The 23,520-nt window shown below is 36.4% G+C and overlaps 2 protein-coding genes across 7 annotated transcripts in view; both read right to left on the bottom strand.

Annotated features, from left to right (window-relative positions):
• Positions 1 to 9,260, bottom strand: part of mertka (c-mer proto-oncogene tyrosine kinase a) — a 65,251-nt gene extending 55,991 nt beyond the window's left edge. For all 4 annotated transcript variants that reach the window (XR_015506428.1, XR_015506427.1, XM_087279821.1 and 1 more), the window contains exons 1-2: positions 9,082 to 9,260; positions 1,508 to 1,862 (exon numbers count right to left, since the gene is read on the bottom strand). Coding sequence is in view for 1 of the 4 variants with exons in the window: in XM_087279820.1 (XP_087135946.1) it covers positions 1,508 to 1,862; positions 9,082 to 9,178 (452 nt within the window). In the remaining 3 variants the exon portion in view is untranslated. The remainder of the gene's footprint in view (positions 1 to 1,507; positions 1,863 to 9,081) is intronic.
• Positions 9,261 to 11,019: 1,759 nt separating this feature from the next.
• Positions 11,020 to 23,520, bottom strand: part of lhcgr (luteinizing hormone/choriogonadotropin receptor) — a 56,119-nt gene continuing 43,618 nt past the window's right edge. The window contains exons 10-12 of one of the 3 annotated variants that reach the window (XR_015505054.1): positions 19,403 to 19,471; positions 16,198 to 17,687; positions 11,020 to 14,864 (exon numbers count right to left, since the gene is read on the bottom strand). Coding sequence is in view for 1 of the 3 variants with exons in the window: in NM_205625.1 (NP_991188.1) it covers positions 16,484 to 17,687; positions 19,403 to 19,471 (1,273 nt within the window). In the remaining 2 variants the exon portion in view is untranslated. 3 annotated transcript variants of the gene reach the window in all.

Here is a 23,520-nt window from a genome sequence, read left to right as displayed (position 1 = left end):
TAAGGTTTGATTGTGTTTATGGGGTGCTCTATTTTGACAATCCAGGTGCAAAGTGCAAAGCGCAGGGCGCAAACAGATTCAGGGCGTATCAGAATCCACTTTAGCTAATATAAAGACGGAAAAATCTGCTTTGAGCCGTGGCGCACCGAAGAAGAAGAATTGTTTGTAGACTCGGGTCGTCGGGGTCGTGTTTATAAATGTGCTTCAACGAAGGTTTTGTTTTCATTTCCCGATATGAGAGCGCAACTGGACTCATGTGTGGATTACAGTCCACGCGACATGCAGCTTAAATGCGTTTGTACAAAACATTTTTTGCTAAAAACACTTTTAGGACACATATATTTCACTAAAAAGTGTAAATTGGTTGTTTTTGCGTTATTTCAAGCAAATTTGTACTTCCGGTTTGAAACGAATTTTTGAAGCTGCGTCACGGCCATGACATAATAGCGTGTATTCCAGCGTGCAGACTGGACGTCTGTACCAGAGTGTGTCTTATTACGTCTTAAAGTGTGATGCATTAATGCATGAGTAAAGCTTGGTTCAAACCAATCAGCGCGCTCTATTGTGCAACTTCATTAATATTCATTACTGTCACAGTGTTTAGACGACAGAGACCCCGCATTTTGTTGGCAAAACAAGTGTGAAGTGTTGCTTTTATAGTTTGCTGCAGTTAAGTTTTGTTTTCATTTTCTCTCTGTGAGAGCTCAGCTGGAGTCACGTGTGGATTAACAGTGTACGCGACGCGCGACAACAGTAACTTACGTGTCTAAGGAGGAACATTGTTTACCTGAGAGCTGTTCTCATCTGCAAACGCTGAGATCCGGATACGCTTGTAGTCTTCTCTAAATAAAGACGCGGCTCTAGTTGCTGGTGATTGTCCTGTCTCTACAGATTTGGTAAGTGAGCGAGCAGTGCTCTTTGTTTATTCAGTTTGTTCGTATCGAAATAACTATTGCACTGAGTTTAAACATGTTAGCACCACAACCAAACTTTAACCTCGTGTAGGATTTTCACCGCATTTTGTGACCCGAATAACACACGCGGCTTTCTGACACTACCTGCTGTGTGCATCTAAGTTTCCGGGAAATGCGGAGGGTTTTTTTTCTCTCATTTGCCATGCGGTATCAAACATTGCATGAAAAATACACGCTTACAGCAGTTCCTCGAATCAAATATCTCGTTTGTCAGGAGGGACATGAATGAATTCCCTGAATGAAAGAGCCAAACTGCAGTTAAAGTCCAACATTTAATAATTTGCCAAATAATTCGACTACAGATGTCCATGTAAACACCATGACTTTCTCCCCTGTGTGTGTGTGTTTTGTCTCTGAAACAGCGTGCCGAAATAGACACTCCCACACCATCCCACTTTAGTTCCTCCGACACTCCCCCCTAAACGGAGATGGACACGCCCACTTTTCAGACTTTTTCCAAAGTAGAGGTGAGAAAACGCCCTGCTTAAACGAGGGGGTTTCATGACCCTTTAAGGGGTTCATTTCTCATTTACCTTATAGTGGACTGCAAGCTGACTGTGCCTTGAGTGGAGATCGCGGTCTGCATGCTGTCATGGATTTCCTTGCCATTTCTAAACCACAGTATATTGAGGTCCTGGCTGACGTCATTGATGTCGATGGAGCAGTTGAAGTGCACCTCTGCCCCCTCTGAGCGCTGGATGGTGCCCACGGTGGGCTTGAAACGCAGTCTCTGGATCTCCTCCTGGGACAGATGCACACTGGGGGCTCGAGCCGGGACCATCAGCGGTTCGCTTGCATGTGTGGGACGGAAAGAACGGCCCTGTCGAGCCCAGTGAGATGAACCTCCATGATGAACCACAGCCAATGGATGCTTCATACTGACAACAGCTGTTGGAGGAAATCACAGCTTTTGTTAATATAACCTAGCGCTGCACAATATATGGGTGCAACACATCCACTATCATCAATGCAATGTTGAGTTCATATGATGGGACTATAGTTGACCAGCACAACAAATCAAAACACAAAGGATTTGTGGAGTCGCATTGGAGTGAAAGTTCATTCATTCATTTGCCTTCGGTTTAGTCTTTTATATATCAGGGCTCACCACAGTGGAATGAACTGCCAACTAGAGCTGTGCAATTAATAGAAAATCCGGTTTCGATTTCAATTTTGGCTTCTAATGATTATGAAAAACCATCAATCAAGATAAACGGTTATTGCATCATATACTGCCCCCTTTCCAGTTGTACACACTTGTTGCTCTGCAAAGCTTAACTTCACATTAAATTGACTAAAAGCATGTAGTGTAATGTAACGTTTGCAGCATGTGATGTGCATTGTTCATTAATGTACATTCGAATCATTCATGTTTTTAAAGGCGCGAACAAGACCGCATGCTTCTGTACAAACAGCATGCGGTCAGCATTCGCACAGACGAGCAGAGCACACACATCTAAAGTCATCTTAACGTGATCGCTTTAATGGTCAAACAGGTGTCAAAACGCGGTGTTTAGAGATTATTCATGTTAACCCTCATTTGTGTAATAAACAAACGAGTTGAGAATCAAAAGACACGTGAAAGAGAAACCATTAAAGCGACACCGCGCACTATTCCTGCTGCCGCCTGTTTTCATCATTAGTCAAACAACAAAAGGAGAAAATCCCTCACTGCTCTTGACTGAAGAACTTTTGTAGCTAAGGTATTTTTCTGACAGTGAAGATGCTTAATGCACAGTTTGTATTATATTTTTGTTCTATTGTATTAATTTCTCTTTCCTTTGCAGCGTGGAAAATACCTGTATATATGCAGTTGAAGTCAGAATTATTAGCCCTCCTGAATATTAGTAACTCTTTCCCCCCCAGTTTCTGTTTATCAGAAAGAAGATTTTTTAAACACATTTCTGCATATAATAGTTTTAATAACTCATCTCTAAAAAATGATTTATTTTATCTTTGCTATGATGACAGTAAATAATATTTTACTAGATATTTTTCAAAATACATTCAGATTAAAGTGTGATTCAAAGGCTTGATTAGTGTAATTAGACAAGTCATTGTATAACAGTAGTTTCTTCTGTAGACAATCAAATATATATATATATTGTTTAAGGGGGCTAATAATATTGACCTTAAAATAGGTTTTAAAATATTTAAACCTGCTTTTATTCTAGCCAAAATAAAACAAATCACACTTTCTCCAGAAGTAAAAATATTAGAGGAAATACTGGTATAATTCCTTGCACTGTTAAACATAATTTAGGAAATATTTATGTAAAAAAAATTCACAGGAGGGCGAATAATTTTGACTTTAACTGATAATCATTTTGAATAATCGTGATTACAATTATGACCAAAATAATCGGGATTATGATTTTTCCAAAATCGAGGAGCCCTACCACCAACTATTCCAGCATATGTCTGACATTCACACACACACACTCATACACTAAGCCCAATTTAGTTTCTTCAACTCGGTGGGGGAAACCGGAGCATCCAGAGGAAACCCACGCCAACATGTGAAGAACATGCAAACTTCACATTGAAATGCCAACTAACCCAGCCGGCACTCAATCTTCTTGCAAACTTTTTGCTGAGCCACCGTGCCACCCCGGAGTGAAAGTTTATTATATGCATATGTTTTTAATGTGACTGTGGCTGTGTGAAAATTTCAGGAATTTAAAGCATTCTGTCAGAAGGAATTTTATAATTTCTAACTTCAATAAAGCTGCATTTTATGGAATTATACATAGAATGAAGCAATATAGGGCTGCACTGTAGCGCAGTGGATAGCATGTTCGCCTCAAAGCAAGAAGGTCACTGGTTCAAGTCTCAGATGGGTCAGTTGGTGTTTCTGTGTGGAGATTGCTTGTTCTCCCCATGTTCGCATGGGTTTCCTCCGGGTGCTCCAGTTTCCCCCACAAGTCCAAAAACACGCGGTACAGGTTTTAGACAAAACAGTAACTACATTTTAAACTGAGAAGTGTTATATCCCCAGTACACCACAAAACAAGTGAAATTTCAACCACAACAGGTACAAAAAGTTCTAAATGACAATACTTGAAATTTGTAAGAAATGTTATCAGACCTTTACAGAATAATTTTACTCAAATCCAAACCCTGTATAAACCCTGTAAAGTCAAGGATTATCAATAAGTGAACTGTAGTACTGAGTACTGAGACAGAAACTGTAATATGTTTTGAATCTCAGTTCAAAAGTATATATTGCAATATAATTGTAAATTTTGTAAAGTAAAAATTCAATTCAGTTCAATTTATCTTTATTTCTATAGCACTTTTACAATGTAGATTGTGTCAAAGCAGCTAAACATAGTTCTAGAAAATTGAAACTGTGTTGGTCCAGGTTTTAGTGTTGAAGTTCAGTTTAGTTCAGTTCAGTGTGGTTTAATATTCACTGCTAAAAGTCCAAACACTGAAGAGCAAATCCATCAATGTGCAGCTCCACAAGTCTCAAACCAAGCAAGACATTGGCACTAAAAATGTATAGTGTCAGATAGTTTTGATAAGCAAGTTAGTGCATCTCTGCTGAATGTAAATTTCTATATTTTTGAAGCATGTTTTCTTCTCTTTTTTTATTTTTTATTTTTGCCTATCTCAAATTCAGGAATGCTAACGTGTCAGTAATTTTCAGCAATAATAATATAAAAACAAATCGTTCTGTTTTAAATGCACTGTCTGATCAACTAAACGCAGCACTTTGAAAAACTACAAAATAATTTAGCAATAAAATTATTGCTAGATTTTAGTATATTTCATAATAAGTCCTGTCATAATTTACTCATTTTTTGTAATATTTATTTTGTAGTATTTGTAGTATCCTTGTAAATGAAAAAATAACAATTAAATAAACCTGTAATAAACCTAAATAAAATTAAATAAATAAATGTAATAAACCTGTTTTACTCACTTTCTTCTGTTGAACACAGAAAATTATATTTGAAAAATGCTGAAAACCTGTAACCATTGACTTCCATAGTATATTTTTTCCTAAGTCAATCTGATAGTTACAGTTTTCCAGCAATTTTCAGATTACCATCTTCAGTGTTCATCAGAAATAAAGAAACTCATTAAGGTTTTTAACCACTTGAGAGTGAGTAGTACCATATCAAGTAATGCTGTTGGTGGTCCAGCCGCACTAATTTTCAGTAAGGGAAACACTTGTTTATTGGATATATATTTGCAGTGGGGTGACTCGGGTCTGGCACTGCTTCAGTAACGCAGTGGAAAAAAGCAGCTTCCTGCTCTCCAGGAGCAAAAGGAAATTCTTTCTCTGATATGATCTGTAACAAAAGGAAGCACAAGCTGCTCTCATCGAGACATAATTTCATATTTACTACTACAAGACAGTAAATCTCTGAATTCACTGAACTAGATCAACCAGAACTCATATAACCGATGCACAATTGAATGCTAATCAATGCTTTAGTAATAAAAAAACTATTTTGTCATGAGCAGAAAAGTATGTTGATGGACTGCTTTTTTTGGTATTGTATTTGTATTTACTAATACTTATAATGTAGTGTCACGGTGCAACCGGGAGAAGTGTAATCTGTATAATCTTCACATCAATAACCACAATGGAATAAGTTTTGTTTTTTAAAACTTTATTGCGTATATCCATGATGAATTAAGTGCATTCACTTAATGTCAAATAAAAAGAAAGAAAGAAAGAAAGAAAGAAAGAAAGAAAGAAAGAAAGAAAGAAAGAAAGAAAGAAAGAAAGAAAGAAAGAAAGAAAGAAAGAAAGAAAGAAAGAAAGAAAGAAAGAAAAAAAGAAAGAAAGAAAGAACGAAAGCAAAAAGAAAAGAAAGAAAGAAAGAAAGAAAGAAAGAAAGAAAGAAGGAAGAAAAGAAAGAAACAAAGAAAGAAAGAAAGAAAAAAGAAAAGAAAGAAAGAAAGGAAGGAAGGAAGAAAGGAAGGAAAGAAATAAAGAAAGAAAAAAGAAAGAAAGAAAGAAAGAACAGAGTTAAAGAGCTGAGTTTTATCCTTTTTGAATCTATTCAGCCAATCTCCGGGTCTAGCCAGAGCACTGTTAGCTTAGCTTAGCTTAGCATAGATCATTGAACTGGATTAGACCATTAGCATCTCGTTCAAAAAAGATCATTTGGATGATTTTCCTATTTCAAGCTTGACTTTTCTGCAGTTAAATCGTGTACTAAGAGCGACAGAAAAATAAATTTTGCTATTTTCTAGAATGATAACTATACTCTCACTTCCTATTCAAACTGTATGTCACCTACACAGTGCGAATGACCCACCAATTACTCTGGCATATGCTTTATGAAGCGAAAACATAGAAGTGCTTTTAATAAAGCATCTGGTGCATAAAGCACTTTGTTTTTAGTAACACTTCTACACTGTAAAATCCAATAAGTTAAGGTAACTCAAACCGTTTGAGGAAACCGATTGCTACAAACCATTTAAGTTCAAAAACGAATGCTAATGAGTACTGTGAACTTAATCCATTTGAGTAAACGAAGCAATTTGAACAGTAAACCCCAATAAATGAAGAGAACTCAAACCAACTGAGTACTGTAAAACCCAATAAGTTAGGGCAAGTCAAACCGTTTGAGGAAACCGATTGCTACAAACCATTTAAGTTAAAAAACGAATGCTAATGAGTACTGTGAACTTAATCCATTTAAGTTGAAGTAATGAGGTATTTAATTAACCCATTACCTTCAACACTGAGTTCAAAACTCTTTTCAGTTGAGTAGAATTTACTTTCAGTCAATTTTGAGTCAACTACACTTCATTTGATAAAGTTGACTGTTGAGTTTTACAGTGTATGCTTCTATGTTTGTTTGTATAGCAAAGCATTTCTATATTTTTATAAGGTTTTTAATCTAGTGTAATAATCAAGGAAATTTGTGGTCATACAAAGACTGCAGCATATGCAATGATATTTATGCAGCACAGTTAGATAGTTACATAGCTCAGGACTATATAGTACAGCAGCATATTTCCTTGATTATTACACCAGAATGAAAGTATAGTTCCTCGCCAAATCAGTCTTTTCATAATCCATCATATTGGAGAGCAAAGGAAACTTGCACACTCTGAAGTTTTCTGCTTCTGAAAATGAGCAGTTACTATCATGCTTTGGCCTGCAATTGTTAGGGGGGGACACATTGAATAATTAAAGAGCTAAAGCAGAAGAAATTAAATAAAAAAGTACTTAAAAAGTAAGTTAGTAAGGACTGGCAAATGTTACAACAATTTAAGCAGAAAAGACCCTATTAAACTTAGTTTGTCAAAATATTACACCTTTTCCCTGCTTATTCTTATGATTTAGCAGCTTACATGGGTTTTACGTGGTTTAGACAGTGTAAATAACAAAAACAACATATTCAGTAGTAGATTGTGATGCAGTCCATGCTGTTGTTTACATCTGAGTATGTCCTTAATGGCCGCATGGGTGTAATTAAGAAAATGTAAGAGAAACACACCCAGGTATCGATTAGCCGATACCTGAAAGCTGGAGCCATCAGAATCGGTATCAGGAAGGGAAAACGTATTGGAAATATTAGACACAAAAGATGAGATTCAGCCTGAAAATGTCTAAAATGGCAGAATTTTTGAACTTTTAATGTTTCAATTCATTGACCTATTCATATCACAAATTAGTCTATAAGGTTTATTTTTATGACATTTTACAGATAAACCTCTAACAAATACCTCAAAACCCACCTACAGTACTGTAGAATAACATTATTAGGTTTAAACAAGTCAAATCCCAAAAGAGAGAAAGAGAGTGAATTTATTTAGAGTCTAAAACTTGAGGAAACTAGGGCAGATTATTTCATAATTTAATCCGCTACACTAATATTTTGTATTCTAACTGTTTGAGAAGTTGCTTGTAGGTATCTGAAGGTGTAATCATAATATTAATTATGATGAGTGTTCGTAAATAGTTTTCTGACATATTTAATTATAGGTTCTGTTAAACAAATAAGTATTAAATCAAACAAATAAAATAAGTTGTTTTGATTGACAATTACTGTATAAAGGTTTTTGTTGATATTTTGTTTCCATATATAAAGGTAACACTTTACACAATACCAAGTTTGTTTTAGTTAATGTTAATGTATTTAGTAAGATAAACAAACAATAAACAATATATTTATTACAGTATTTATTCATATTTGTTAATGTTAATCGAAATAAAGTTAGTTTACTTGTGGTAACTCACAGTGCATTAACGTTGACAATCATAAATTTAGATTTTAATAAGGCATTAATAAATGTCCTGACTCTCTGTGGTCATTAAAAATCCTTAAAAATTAAAAAAAAACACAACAAAACCACATTTTTAACTCACAAAAACAAATCTCACATCAACTAACAATAAGTGATGAAACCTTATTGTAAAGTGTGAGAGATAAAATTGATAACATTTGAACAAAACATAGCAAAATCTCCTTTTTAACTACCCAAAACAAATATCCTGACATTAATTATAACTAAATAAAACCTTACTTCAATGTCTGACCAACATAAATTGATTCAATTCGACCTAAAAGATAACAAAACCTTATTTTTAGCTACACAAAACAAATCTCCCCACAATAACTAACATTATGAAACCTTATTGTAAAGTCTGACCAAGATTAATTGATAACATTAGACCAAAACAAAACCCACAGCAAAACCCAATTTTTAACTACACAAAACAAATCTCCTCACAATAAATAATGAAACCTTAATAAAAACTGACCATAAGTTAATTCAAAACCAAAACAGAGCAAAATCTAATTTTAAACTACACAAAACAAATCTCCTCACATTAACCAATGAAACCTTATTGTAAAATGATCAAGATAAATTGATTTAGTTTGACCAAAACACAGCAAAACTTAATTTTTAACTACACAAAACAAATCTCCTCACATTAATATTAACTAAAGAACCCTTTATGTAAAGTCTGACCAAGATAAACTAATTACATTTGACCAAAACATATCAAACCCCTATATTTAACAACACAACACAAATCTCCTCACGTGCAGAAGTTTCACAATAAACTTTCTGAACGATAAAACATAAACAACGCCATTGGAGTAACTGAGAAAACTACACATCTTACCAGTTGTCAGGCTGACTGACTGGGAAAACAATCCGAGGAGCAGCGGAGTCAAAAAGCGCAACATCGCGGAGAAACTTTTTCCTAAAATAAAGTCCATGACGATTTTTCTTCTTCTTCCTCTCGCATAAAGATGTCAGATGTACACACATATGAAGCAGAGCACTCGCAGGGCAAATAACATCTTACTTCACTTTTGTCGTGGTCATTTAACACACGAAGGAATGTGTGTGTGCGCACGCGCGTGTGTTTTGTTTGGCCGTGACGAATTCAGAGTCCACGCGCCCGCTCTCGATGGTGAAACGCGGTGCCTCTCGTGACGTCACACCAGCAGCAATGGGGTAAGTTTACAAATATACGGCATTTGTGACTGAAATGTGCTTTTTTTACCAGGACTGAAGACTCTTTTAACATGAAAGTCAGACGCACTTAAAAAACTTGTATTGTTTTATAATGTATTTAATAACTTTTTATGTTTGTACAGTTTGTCTGTTTATATTGTTTATACTTACCTCCCCCTGGCATCTATAGTTTTTTTTCTGTAAAATGTTATATGTTATTGTTATTTAAATAAAATAAATACAGTATTTGTTGTTTTTCTCATGATAAACATCACATTATAAGCAATTTATTTCATAGGGAATGTGTTGTTCATAAATGTACATTTTTCTCAGCATTGCCCAAATTGCAGAAATGTATTTGTAATTTAAATTATTTAATAACAGCACTATTGCAGTTTTATAACAAAAAAGTGTACAAACTGTATAATGAGCTTTTAAATGTTTTTACTCTGTAATTTGTTATATTAATTTATAAATTAATTTATATTTATTATTATTATAAGTTATTATTTTTTGTATTTCTCATTATCTTGTAGTTTTACCTTTGTACTCATAAAGTCATGCAATGTTTAATTGTTAAATCGTATTATTTAATTAAATATGCAATGAAGCAAAAAATTAAAACATATATACAGGACAACATGAAAATAAAAGATTTCTAAATCAAAGAATAAATAGTTACAAAAACTAGAATGTGATACATTTGTAAATAAGTGTAATTTAAATTAGATTAATTAGTTTTGGGATTAATTTTTTTAGCATTAAGATATCCATGTTCATTTTTAATAACATTTTTTCACTTTGACTTTTACAACCTTTCACCTTCATTCAGACATTATTTAAGTCTGGCAAAAGAAAGAAAGAAAGAAAGAAAGAAGGAAGGAAGGAAGAAAGGAAGGAAGGAAGGAAGGAAGGAAGGAAGGAAGGAAGGAAAGAAAAAAGAAAGAAAGAAAGGAAAGAAAGAAAGAAAGAAAGAAAGAAGGAAAGAAAGAAGAAAGGAAAGAAAGAAGGAAGGAAGGAAGGAAAGAAGGAAGGAAGGAAAATAAAGAAATGAAAGAAAGAAAAATAAGAAAGAAAAAAATGAAAGAAAGAAATAAAAGAAAGAAAGAAAGAAATGAAAGAAAGAATATAAGAAAGAAAAAAGAAAGGAAAAAGAAACAAAGTAAAATGAAATATAGAAAGACAAAAGAAGAAAGAAAGAAAAAAGAAAGGGTAACACTTTATTTTGATGGTCCATTTGAGTATAAGTAGGCTTAATATCTGCTGATTCTTCAACAGACATTTGTCTGACAATAAGAAACTTTGCATTTACGACAACTTACACTAACCCCAACCTCAACCTAACAGTCTACTTATAACCAAATGAGAATTAGTTGCAATGTAAATTAAATTTAACAAATGGACCATCAAAAGAAACTGTGACTAAACAAAGAAAAAAAAGAAAGAAAAAAAGAAAAAAGACAGAAACAAGAAAGTGAAAACAAAATAATAATAAATAATAGAAAAAATGATTCTTTGATTTTCCTAAGCAAATAAAGGCCTACTGAATGAGCGTTTATAGTATAGAAATGGCTGAAATAAAACACACAATAGACTCCACTTACATTTTGCCTCAATTTTATTAGACCTAAAACACTATTTTGGCACTTAAAATCTACCACAGTAATTTAATTTCAAATATACAATTGTATTGTTACAAAACAATATTTAAACCGGCCACAACGCGGCGCTCTTGAACAGTATAAAAACAGCACGTTTTTCCAAACATCAGCGATTGAAACTAGTTAAAGAGATAGTTCACGACAATGAACATTTACTCCCCCCCCCCCCCCCCCCCTCTCTTCTGGGTTTCAAAAGAAGAACTCAAAAGAAGTTATTTTGAAGAATGTTGGGTTAAAAACGCCATTGACTTCCACAGAAGGAAAAACAAATACCATGGAAGTCAATGACTATCAAAATATCTTTTGTGCTCAACATATAAGACTCAAACAGGGTTTTGACAAGTAAGGATGGGTAAATACCAAAATTGTCAGATTTGGATGAACTATCCCCTCAATTAGTTAATTAAATAAGTTAAAATACAACTTAAATAAGAAACCTTGTGAAAAAACATAAAATGACAAATTAAACTTTTTACAGCAATTATATAAAAGAATACGCAGACTGGAATCCTGAATTCTGACTCGTGTGAAGAGTTACAAAATAATGTCTACAAGTAGTCTGATGCCTCCCACCTCAGTCAATATCTGCAACAGATGAAAGATCCCATAGAAATTGGGATTTTTGATACATTTTGATACCCAAAAGCCACTTTTAAAAGGATAGTTCACCCAAAAATGAAACTTCTGTCATCATTTACTCATCCTCCATGTTGAGTTCTTCCTTTCATTGATGACAAATTAAGATATACTGAAAATGTCAGAAATAAACAGCCATTTTTAGTTCCTACTATTGAAGTCAATGGCTGCCATTTCCAATATTTTCCAGAATGCCTTGTTTTGTGTTTAACAGAAGAAAGAAACTCATTAAAGTTTACAACCCCTTTCCATTTCTGTGTGAACTATCCCTTTAAACTCTGCAGTCTCTCTCAATAGACATGCTCTGTCTTCTGAATCATGAGTCCATGCGTTGAGAGATATGAGTGAAAATGAGTTACACTGTCCTTCAAAAAAAACCTATAATCTTCCCCGAGCCTCCCAGATAAGATCCAGCAGAAGTTCAAGGGCAGAACGCCTCACATTAGAGCCAGGTTTCCATCCACCGTGAAGTCAATCTTTTTAAAGTTCACAACACAGGAAAAAATCCCAATTGCGAATTAGGTGCATCAAGTTTTTAGAGTGGCTGACTGTAGTATTGGTCACCTAGCAACAAACCAACAGTAAACAAGAATAAAGGAGTCACGTGTATAATGTTCACTACATCAGAGGCTATGTCCGAAATCGCATAATTCCCTCCTACTTACTATGGGAAAAACAGTATGTGAGCCGAGCAATTCATAGTATTGGAAAAACAGTAGGCTAGAAGTACCCGGATGACCTACTACTTTGATTGAGATTCTGAAGTGAGGATCAAATGGATGCTACGCTATCCCATAATGCTCATCCAAGAGAATGCATGAATGGGAGCAAATCGGTGCAACTGACACTGGTAGTTCATGTGATAATAATTAGCAGATATAGTACATCCAAATTTCATTCATACTACTTACAATAATACTATATAGGTCGTGTATTGAATTCTAATTCAAATGTAGTACCAACTTGAGTAGTAGGCAATTTTGAATGCAGTGTTTATTCGGCAAATGCATTTCCATCACATGCTTTTCACATTAACCCTTTTTCGCAAGTCCAGCCCCCCTCAACTGATCATAAAAACCTTTTTGTGAAGTATGGAGAATTGACAGTCCTAGTGGTTGAACCGGGTATTGCAGTCCACATTCAAAATACTGCATAGGTGTTTGTTTTTTTACACAGCCCATCCAATCCTCCAACATCATGCACACACAGGTTGCCAGATTGACTAGTGTCTACCACTTTAATAGCAAATATGCTATAGCATGACCACAATTTGCTCTTAACGGCAATGAAAGATGAGAGTCTGATTGGTCTAATGCATGTTAAATCCCAAACACATCCATAACTTATTAAAATAATAATCGTTTTAGACTATGCGCTTGGTGTGACAAAAGTTTTGCTCCTTCTTAAAATAGCAAAGTGGATTCACACTCAGGGCATTGTGCATTTTTTCCATGCACTTAGATCATTACAATAGTTCCCATTATTGTATTTTTATGCATTAAAGGAGTCTAAAATGTACCTACAGCATCTTTGGGGGATTTTAATTCAAAATTTGTCTTTCTCACGTGATACTTCAAAACCATCAAGAAAACAAGTACAAGTCTATGCGCCTGGTTCGACAGCAGTTTTTCCTGCTCTTAAAATAGCGAAAGTGGATTCAGACACATCCTAAGTGCACTGTGCACTTCATTTAATGCACTTAGAGCATTAAAATATTAAAATTATGATATTTTTATGCATTAGAGGAGTCAGAAATGCACCTATAATACCTTTAGGGGATTTTTATTCGCAAATTGTCACTCGTTTCTCATGTGATACTGTAAAACCATCCATAAGTTATTAAGAAAATAAAGACAACTATTTTAGACTATGCGCCTGGTGCGACAACGTTTTTTCCTTCCTTTAAAATAGCGAAAGTGGATTCAGACACATAGTAAGTGCACCAGATGCTTTAATCCATAAACTTAGATCATTAAAATAGAGCTCAGTATTGTGTTTTTATGCATTAGAGGAGTTTTAAAATTTACCTACAGCACCTTTAAGGAATTGTTATTCGCAATTTGTCTCTTGTTTTTCATGCGATACTACAAAAAAATCCATAAGTTGTTAAGAAAACAAGGACAATCTTTTTAATCCATGCGCCTGGTGCAAAGACAGTTTTTTTCTCCTACTTAAAGTAGTGAAAGTGGATTCAGACACATCCTAAGCGCATCGTGCACTTCAGTCAATGCACTTAAATCATTAAAATAGAGCTCATTATGGTATTTTTAGGCATTAGAGGAGTCCAAAGACAGACCTACAGCACCTTTAAGGGATTTTTTTTTCACAATTTGTCACTCGTATTTTCATGCGATACTTCAAAACCATCCATAACTCATCAAAAGAATAAGGATAATTAATCATAGACTTTGCGACTGGTGCCACGACAATTTTTCCACCCCACAAAAAAGTTAATTCAGACACATTCTAAGTGCACCGTGTGTTTTAATCCATGCACTTAAATCATTAAAATAGAGCCCATTATTGTATTTTTATGCATTAGAAAATTCCAAAAACGTATCTACAGCAGCTTTAAGGGATTTTTATTCGCAATGTGTCTCTCTTTTGTCATGCAATACTTCAAAACCATCCATAACTTATCAAGTGAATAAGGACAATTTTTTGAGACCATGCGCTTGGTTTGACAACATTTTTTCCCTTCTTAAAATAGCGAAAGTGGATTTAGTCACATTCTAAGTGCACGTGTGTGTTAATCCATGCACTTAAACCCTTAAAATAAAGCCCAAAATGGTATTTTTATGCAATCGAGGATTCCAAAACGTACCTACAGCAGCTTTAAGGGATTTTTATTCTAATTGTGTCACTCGTTTCTCATGCGATACTTCAAAACCATCCATAACTTATCAAGAAAATAAGGACAACCGTTTTAGACCATGCGCTTGGTGCAACAACCTTTTTTCCCCTTCTTAAAAAAGCGAAAGTGAATTCAGACACATTCTAAGTGCCTGGTGTGTGTTAATCCATGCACATAAATCATTAAAATAGAGCCCAAAATTGTAATTTTATGCATTAGAGAATTCCAAAAACGTACCTACAGCAGCTTCAAGGGATTTTTATTCAAAATTTGTCACTTGTTACTCGTGCGTTACTTCAAAACCATCCATAACTTCATCAAGTGAATAAGGACAATTTTTTGAGACCATGCGCTTGGTTTGACAACATTTTTCCCCTTCTTAAAATAGCGAAAGTGGATTTTGTCACATTCTAAGTGCACCGTGTGTGTTAATATATGCACTTAAACCCTTAAAATAAAGCCCAAAATGGTATTTTTATGCAATCGAGGATTCCAAAACGTACCTACAGCAGCTTTAAGGGATTTTTATTCTAATTGTGTCATTCGTTTCTCATGCGATACTTCAAAACCATCCATAACTTATCAAGAAAATAAGGACAACCGTTTTAGACCATGTGCTTGGTGCAACAACCTTTTTTCCCCTTCTTAAAAAAGCGAAAGTGAATTCAGACACATTCTAAGTGCCTGGTGTGTGTTAATCCATGCACATAAATCATTAAAATAGAGCCCAAAATTGTAATTTTATGCATTAGAGAATTCCAAAAACGTACCTACAGCAGCTTCAAGGGATTTTTATTCAAAATTTGTCACTTGTTACTCGTGCGTTACTTCAAAACCATCCATAACTTCATCAAGTGAATAAGGACAATTTTTTGAGACCATGCGCTTGGTTTGACAACATTTTTCCCCTTCTTAAAATAGCGAAAGTGGATTTTGTCACATTCTAAGTGCACCGTGTGTGTTAATTCATGCACTTAAACCCTTAAAATAAAGCCCAAAATGGTATTTTTATGCAATCGAGGATTCCAAAACGTACCTACAGCAGCTTTAAGGGATTTTTATTCTAATTGTGTCATTCGTTTCTCATGCGATACTTCAAAACCATCCATAACTTATCAAGAAAATAAGGACAACCGTTTTAGACCATGCGCTTGGTGCAACAACCTTTTTTCCCCTTCTTAAAAAAGCGAAAGTGAATTCAGACACATTCTAAGTGCCTGGTGTGTGTTAATCCATGCACATAAATCATTAAAATAGAGCCCAAAATGGTATTTTTATGCAATCGAGGATTCCAAAACGTACCTACAGCAGCTTTAAGGGATTTTTATTCGAAATGTGTCACTCGTTTCTCATGCGATACTTCAAAACCATCCATAACTTATCAAGAAAATAAGGACAACCGTTTTAGACCATGTGCTTGGTGCAACAACCTTTTTTCCCCTTCTTAAAAAAGCGAAAGTGAATTCAGACACATTCTAAGTGCCTGGTGTGTGTTAACCCATGCACATAAATCATTAAAATAGAGCCCAAAATTGTAATTTTATGCATTAGAGAATTCCAAAAAGGTACCTACAGCAGCTTCAAGGCATTTTTATTCAAAATTCGTCACTTGTTACTGGTGCGTTACTTCAAAGCCATCCATAACTTCATCAAGGGAATAAGGACAACCTTTTTAGACTATGCGCTTGGTGCGACAACGGTTTTTCCACCCCTCAAATAGGTGAATTCAGACACATTCTAAATGCACCGTGCGTTTTAATCCATGCACTTAGATCATTAAAATACAGCCCATTTTGGTATATTCATGCACTGGAGGAGTCCAAAATGCACCTATAGCACCTTTAAGGGATTTTTCACTCGTTTCTCATGCGATACTTCAAAATGCGCATTAACATGGAGTGATGGAAACCCAGCTAGACTCTCTGTATGTGCGGTCGAGGTGTTAACTGAGGAAAGCTTGACATCCACATGACGGCTCGAGGCCCTTTCGAGTTCGCATTGGAGCCGGAGCTGCTTTTGCTTCGGTTGATGTTCTCCGAGCAGTACGTCTTCATCCGGTACAAGTTAGCTTTGCTTTGACAGCAGCCCATGGAGCTCAGGAGAATACAAGCGTCTTTCCTGAAGGCTCTGGTGAAGATGGCGTAGAGGAATGGATTGGCGCAGGAATTAATAGGGTAGAAAAGCACGAGCAGTATTTTGGAGTTGGTCACGGTGATCAAAGGCACTTTAAAGGCTGCCGAAATAGCAAAAAACGAAATAGGCGCCATGCACAGAAAGTCGGTAAAGATCAAAACTGCCATTCGCTTTGCGATTTTAGCATCAGCGGCGCGTCCTGGGAATTCAGGATTACGTACTGCACTGTAAATGCACACATAGCATCCGCAAATCACGAGAAATGCACCAACGTTAAAGAGCAACAGGAGTATAACGTAAGCTTGCGATAAAGGCGTTTCGATGTCCATCGGCAAACACATGCTGACTTTACTGTAGCTGCTGACGCCTATTAAGGGAAGGAGTGCCATCGCTAAACAAAGCAGCCATCCGATGGTCATAATTAGCGATGCTTGGCTTAATCCCAGACGTCTTTCCAGTCGGAGAGCGTGAGTGATTGTGTGCCAGCGCTCCACTGTAATGGTGGATAGAGTATAGATGGATAATTCGCCACCGAATACAGATAGAAATCCAGCGATGCCGCATCCTGCTCCGGTTTGCCACTCGATTGCATGATGACTGTAGTGTCCACGTGTTCGCAAGTCAACGGTTGCGATCATGAGCAGGTAGATGCCAATGCACAGGTCGGCGAAGGCTAGATGGCACATTAGGAATCTGGGAACGGTTAATTTGCAGCGGCTGGTGAATAAAACCAGCAGGACGACCAGGTTTCCTGCGATGGCCAGGATATTGATGAACCAGATGGCGACCCGCAGGAAGCTGAATCCAGCGATGTCCTCGCAGGGGTTGAATGCGTCGGCTTCGGGGCTGCACTGAAGTGCTTGGCGCTGTTGGCATAAATCCAGGTCTGGATAGTGGAAGTCGATGCTACCGAAAGTGTCCTCGATGGATGACGATCCAATGACATCTGACTCAAGAGTATCATCTGAGGAGATTGCAGACAGGCTGAAAAAATAAACAGAGAGATACTCAATACTGTCACATTGTAAAATAAATATTATTATAATAAAAAATTATTAACAATACTCTGCCAAATAGATATACATTTATGATATTCTTGGGTCTGTAAAGTGCTTTTAAAGAATTGCTCTTCCACTCTTGGCTTTCCACTTTTCTCAATGACATTTACATTATTAAACTGAATTGAACTAAACTGAACTTTAACTGTAAAACACTGGACTGACGCAGTTTCAATTTACCAGCAATTTACTGGTTTCAGTGTTCTACTTTGAAAAAGCGCAATAAAAATAAATATGAATTAAGCTGAATTAAAATAATTTAAAAAGACTTTTACAGGAGGGTTAATCCCTTTGTCTGCAATTAAAATAAAATAAAATAAAATAAAATAAAATAAAATAAAATAAAATAAAATAAAATAAAATAAAATAAAATAAAATAAAATTAAATTAAATTAAATTAAATTAAATTAAATTAAAGTGCTAAGCATTGGCGCAAAGGGTGGTGCTGTCGCCTCACAGCAAGAAGGTCGCTGGTTCGAGCCTCTGCTCAGTTGGCATTTCTGTGTGGAGTTTGCATGTTCTCCCTGCGTTCGCGTAGGTTTCCTCCGGGTGCTCCGGTTTCCCCCACAGTCCAAAGACATGCGGTACAGGTGAATTGGGTAGGCTAAATTGTCCGTAGTGTGTGTAAATGTGTGTGTGGATGTTTCCATGTTTCCATGTTTCTGCGTTAAAAACTTGCTGGATAAGTTGGCGGTTCATTCTGCTGTGGCGACCCCAGATTAATAAAGGGACTAAGCCGACAAGAAAATGATTAAATTAAATTAAATTAAATTAAATTAAAATAAATTAAAAATAAATGTATATGTATTATTTATAAAATTTATTTAACAATAAATAAAACATAAATAGTATTATTATTAAAAAAAAACATTAAAAAAGAAAGATAAAACACAACTAAATTATTAATAATTATTTAATTAAAGTTATAAACACAATAAACTATTAAATAATTCATTCATTCATTCGTTTTCCTTCAGCTTAATTCTTTTATTCATCAGGGGTCACCACAGCGAAATGAACCGCCAACTTATTCAGCATGTTTTACACAGCGAATGCCCTTCCAGCTGCAACCCATCACTGGGAAACACCCATACTCTTTCACATTGACACACTTATACAATTTAGTTAAACTAATTCACTTATAGTGCATGTGTTTGGACTGGGAGAAACCGGAGCACCCGGAGGAAACCCACACCAACACGGGGAGAACAGGGCACTACAGGGCAGCACGGTGGTTAGCTCTGTCGCCTCACAGCAAGAAGGCCGCTGGTTTGAGTCTTGGCTGGGCCAGTTGGCATTTCTGTGTGGAGTTTGCATGTTCTCCCTGTGTTGGTGTGGGTTTCCCTCACAGTCTAAACTCAAGTGGTATAGGTAAATTGGATGAACTGAAATTGGCCGTAGTGTATGTGTGTGAATGTGAGAGTGCATGGATGTTTCCCAGTGATGGGTTGCAGCTGGAAGGGCATCCCCTGCGTAAAACATGCTGGAATATTTTAGCGGTTCACTCCACTGTGGTGACCATTGATAAATAAGGGACCAAGCCGACGAAAAATGAATGAATAAATGTATAATATTTTACTATATAGTACCCATTTATATTAAAAAATACAAAAAAAGGAAATAACAAAACTTGAGTCTTACTCAGCCGGTGAACTGTTGTCCCCACAGTATGACGATCTGTTTCTCAAAGCCGAGTTGACAGAACCGTCCCTGTAATAAAAGGAAAAGGTTTAAATGTTATGATGATTTTCAATTATACTGACAGTGCTCTGCTTTAAATATGAGCAATGGATTATAATATTCGTCTAAATGTCTAGAGCTCTTATTGGATCTGTTTGCAGTCTCATCACTGTAATGTTTTTATGACGTCTCACTCTTCACAGTGGCTATGTTTCTATTTAAACATGCAAATTAGATTCATGTGCAAAACTGGAATATTGCATAGCATCTGAAAATAAGGCAGCGTTTCAATCGAGTGAGTCCAAGAGAACAAAATCATCCCTTCCCCAATAAACTGGTTTCAAAATCAAACAGAAATAATATCAGTTTTCTAGGAGAAGCCACTGTGGGCCTTTTTTTAAATACTTTATTTATCAATTTTCTTTCAGCTTAGTCCCTTTTTTATCAGGAGTCGTCACAGCAGAATGAACCGCTAACTATTCCAGTATATATTTTACACAGTGGATACCCTTCCAGACACAACCCAGTACTGGGAAACACCGACACTCATACACCATGGCCACTTTAGCTAACTCAATTCCCCTATAGCACATGTGTTTGAACAGTGGAAACCGGAGCACCCAGAGGAAACCCATGCCAACATGGGAAGAACATGCAAACTCCACACTGAAATGCCAACTGACCCTGCCGGGATTCGAACCAGCAACCTTCTTGCTTCGTGCTAACCACTGAGACCGCCTTTTTACTTTATTTATGTATTAAATAATACTATATTTTTATTTATTAAATATTTTTATTGTCCCTAGAATTAATAAAGAAAGTGGCATCTTTTCATTTAAATATAAAGCATTTGATGATTGGATTAATTTTCCAGTTTCTATTCAATCTTTACCTTATTTTTAGATGCGTAGAAATACTCTTGTACATTATTTACAGGAAACCTGTATTTGTTTCTGATTTCTGTTTGCACATGGTTGAATATTTATATTTCAGTAAAAGGTGTCGTAATATCGTTAATAATTATTGTGGCATTAATAATGTGAAAGATGCATACTGTTGTGTGGCTAGACCGCTCTTTGAGCACTTGTGTATGTGTGTGTGGGTGAATTATTACGTTGTCTTGATTTTATATTTACTTTACTGTTAACTTTTATGGTTTACTGCATTGATGCGAGCAACACGGTGGCGCAGTGGGTAGTGCTGTCACCTCACAGCAAGAAGTTTGCTGGTTCGAGTCTCGGCTGGGCCAGTTGGCATTCCTGTGTGGAGTTTGCATGTTCTCCCAGTGTTGGTGTGGTTATCTTCTGGGGGCTCCGGTTTCCCCCACAGTCCAAACACATGCGCTATAGGTGAATGTGTCTGTGTGAATACAAGAGTGTATGGGTGTTTCCCAGTACTGTGTTGTGGCTGGAAGGGCATTTGCTGTGTGAAACACGGTGTGAATAAGTTGGCGGTTAATTCTGCTGTGGCAACCCCAGATTAATAAAAAGACTAAGCCGAAAAGAAAATGAATGAGTGAATGCATTAATACACTGCATTATCTGCCTTGTGTGTAGGTAGAGGACCCCGTTTAAAATGAGATGATTCATATTTTAGGTAGTTGCTTTGGAATTTTTCTCAATAATACACATTGTTCAGGTTGACTACGCTTTTGGCTGTTTTTGCCCTATTGACTTCCATTGTAATCACATTTTTTGATTGCAAAGCCATGGCAGCATATAATCATGCGTTCTGGATTGTTGCTGCTTTTCCCTGTTTGGATGAGGGACAATTTGTAATCTTTACAGTTGATCATCAGTTACAGTGCAAAAAAGCTTAGTTTCTGTCTTCTACACTACCTGACAAAAGTCTTGTCTCAGTTTTAGGAATAACAAATAATAACTTACATTTACATTTACATTTTACATTTAGTCATTTAGCAGACGCTTTTATCCAAAGCGACTTACAAATGAGGACAAGGAAGCAATTTACACAACTAAGAGCAACAATGAATAAGTGCTGTAGGCAAGTTTCAGGTCTGTAGAGTCTAAGAAGGGAAGTATTAGTAGTATTTTTTTTTTTTTTTTTTTGTACAGTTAGTGTGATATCCAGAGAGGCAATTGCAGATTAGGAAGTGAAGTGGAGACTAAATAGTTGGGTTTTTAGTCGTTTCTTGAAAGTAGCGAGTGACTGCTGTTCTGATGCAGTTAGGGAGTTCATTCCACCAACTGGGCAGATTGAGCGTGAGCGCGAAAGTGATTTATTTCCTCTTTGGGATGGAACCACGAGGCGACGTTCATTCACAGAACGCAAGTTTCTGGAGGGCACATAGATCTGCAGAAGCGAGAGCAGGTAAGAAGGAGCAAGGCCAGAAGTCACTTTGTAGGCAAACATCAGAGCTTTGAATTTGATGCGAGCAGCAACTGGCAGCCAGTGCAAACGGTCTAGCAGCAGAGTGACATGTGCTCGTTTAGGTTCATTGAAGACCACTCGTGCTGCTGAAAAATTCTGGAGCAGTTGAAGAGGCTTGATAGAGTTAGCTGGAAGCCCAGCTAGTAGAGAGTTGCAGTAATCCAGTTTGGAGAGAACAAGAGCTTGAACAAGGAGTTGAGCTGCATGTTCAGATAAGAAGGGTCGGATGTTATAGAGTGCGAATCTGCACGAACTTGACTTCTCGTTGATCATTTGGTATAAGAAGTGGCTTAAATGAAAGGCAAAGGCCTCTAGTGTCATGACTGTCAGTGACCACCTGAGGGCGCTGTAGTTCAACGGACACTGAGAGTGAACTACAGCGCCCAAAAACTACAAGTCCATACATACCACGCGCATTACACCGGGTCCACGTACACTGATTTGCTATCACAGCTGTGTTTGTTTACCGTTGATTTCCTGGACTATTCATACAACCATTCCACCTCTGTTTTTTACTGCGTCGTTTGTCTATGTTGTCGTCCTTGTTGGTATGTGTTTCTTGAATCCAGTTTATATCTTGTCATCCTGAATCTAGTTTAGTATCCTGTCATAGTCTGAGTCTAGTTTAAGTTTAATCTGTTTGAGTTCCTTGTTTGTTTGTTACTTTGTACTTTGGATTTTTTTGTCACTGTTTCTGCACAATATTATATTAAAATCTGCACTTGGATCTGCACCTTTTGTTCCTGTTTGATCTCGCTAACGTGACATTTAGATTACCCTTGACCACAATATAATATGATCATGCCTTGATTTTTAGTGGTTTCATTAGGACAGTACGGTCAACTTTGCTTAGACAAAAGTCTCGTCACTGATCAGAAATAATGTCCAGTATAGAATATAAAGTCCTGCTGCAGTGGAGACAGAATGAATATTGTGTCTGACTCCATCATGAGCTTGGAGGACTGCATCCATACATCTCTGCAATGACTCAAATCACTTATTAATAAAGTCATCTGGAATGGCAAAGAAAGCATTTCTGCAAGACTCCCAGAGTTCATCAAGATTCTTTGGATTCATCTTCAATGCCTCCTCCTTCATCTTACCCCAGACATGCTCAATAACATTCATTTCAGGTGACAAAGCTGGCCAATCCTGGAGCACCTTGACCTTTCAAGAATTTTGATGTGGAGGCTGAAGTATGAGAAGGGGCGCTATCCTGCTGAAGAATTGTCCCTCTCCTGTGGTTTGTAATGTAATGGGCAGCACAAATGTCTTGATACCTCAGGCTGTTGATGTTGCCACCCACTCTGCAGATCTCTCACACACAACCATACTTAATGTAACCCCAAACCATGATTTTTCCTTCACCAAACTTGACTGATTTTTGTGAGAATCTTGAGTCCATGTGGGTTCCAGTGGGTCTTCTGCAGTATTTGTGATGATTGGGATGCAGTTCAACAGATGATTCATCTAAAAAAATCGACCTTCTGACACTTTCCCAAATGATCAACTAAATGTCAAGTTAATATTTGTTGCTCTTACAACCGGGATCAACAACAAGACTTTTTTCAGGTAGCCTAAATGGAGTATAGTGTGTCTGTGTTGGTGGGTGTATGAGTGTAGGAGAGATATTTCAACACTTAACTTGATATGTTTGAGAAAGTAAAATATAAGCACCTCAGTTCTCA

The sequence above is a fragment of the Danio rerio genome, chromosome 13, assembly GCF_052040795.2.
Source record: "Danio rerio strain M-AB ecotype USA chromosome 13, GRCz13ab, whole genome shotgun sequence".
NCBI classification, from domain to species: Eukaryota; Metazoa; Chordata; class Actinopteri; order Cypriniformes; family Danionidae; genus Danio; species Danio rerio.
The sequence above is the reverse complement of the archived record's forward strand: the minus strand, read 5'-3'. Positions and strand labels throughout refer to the sequence as shown.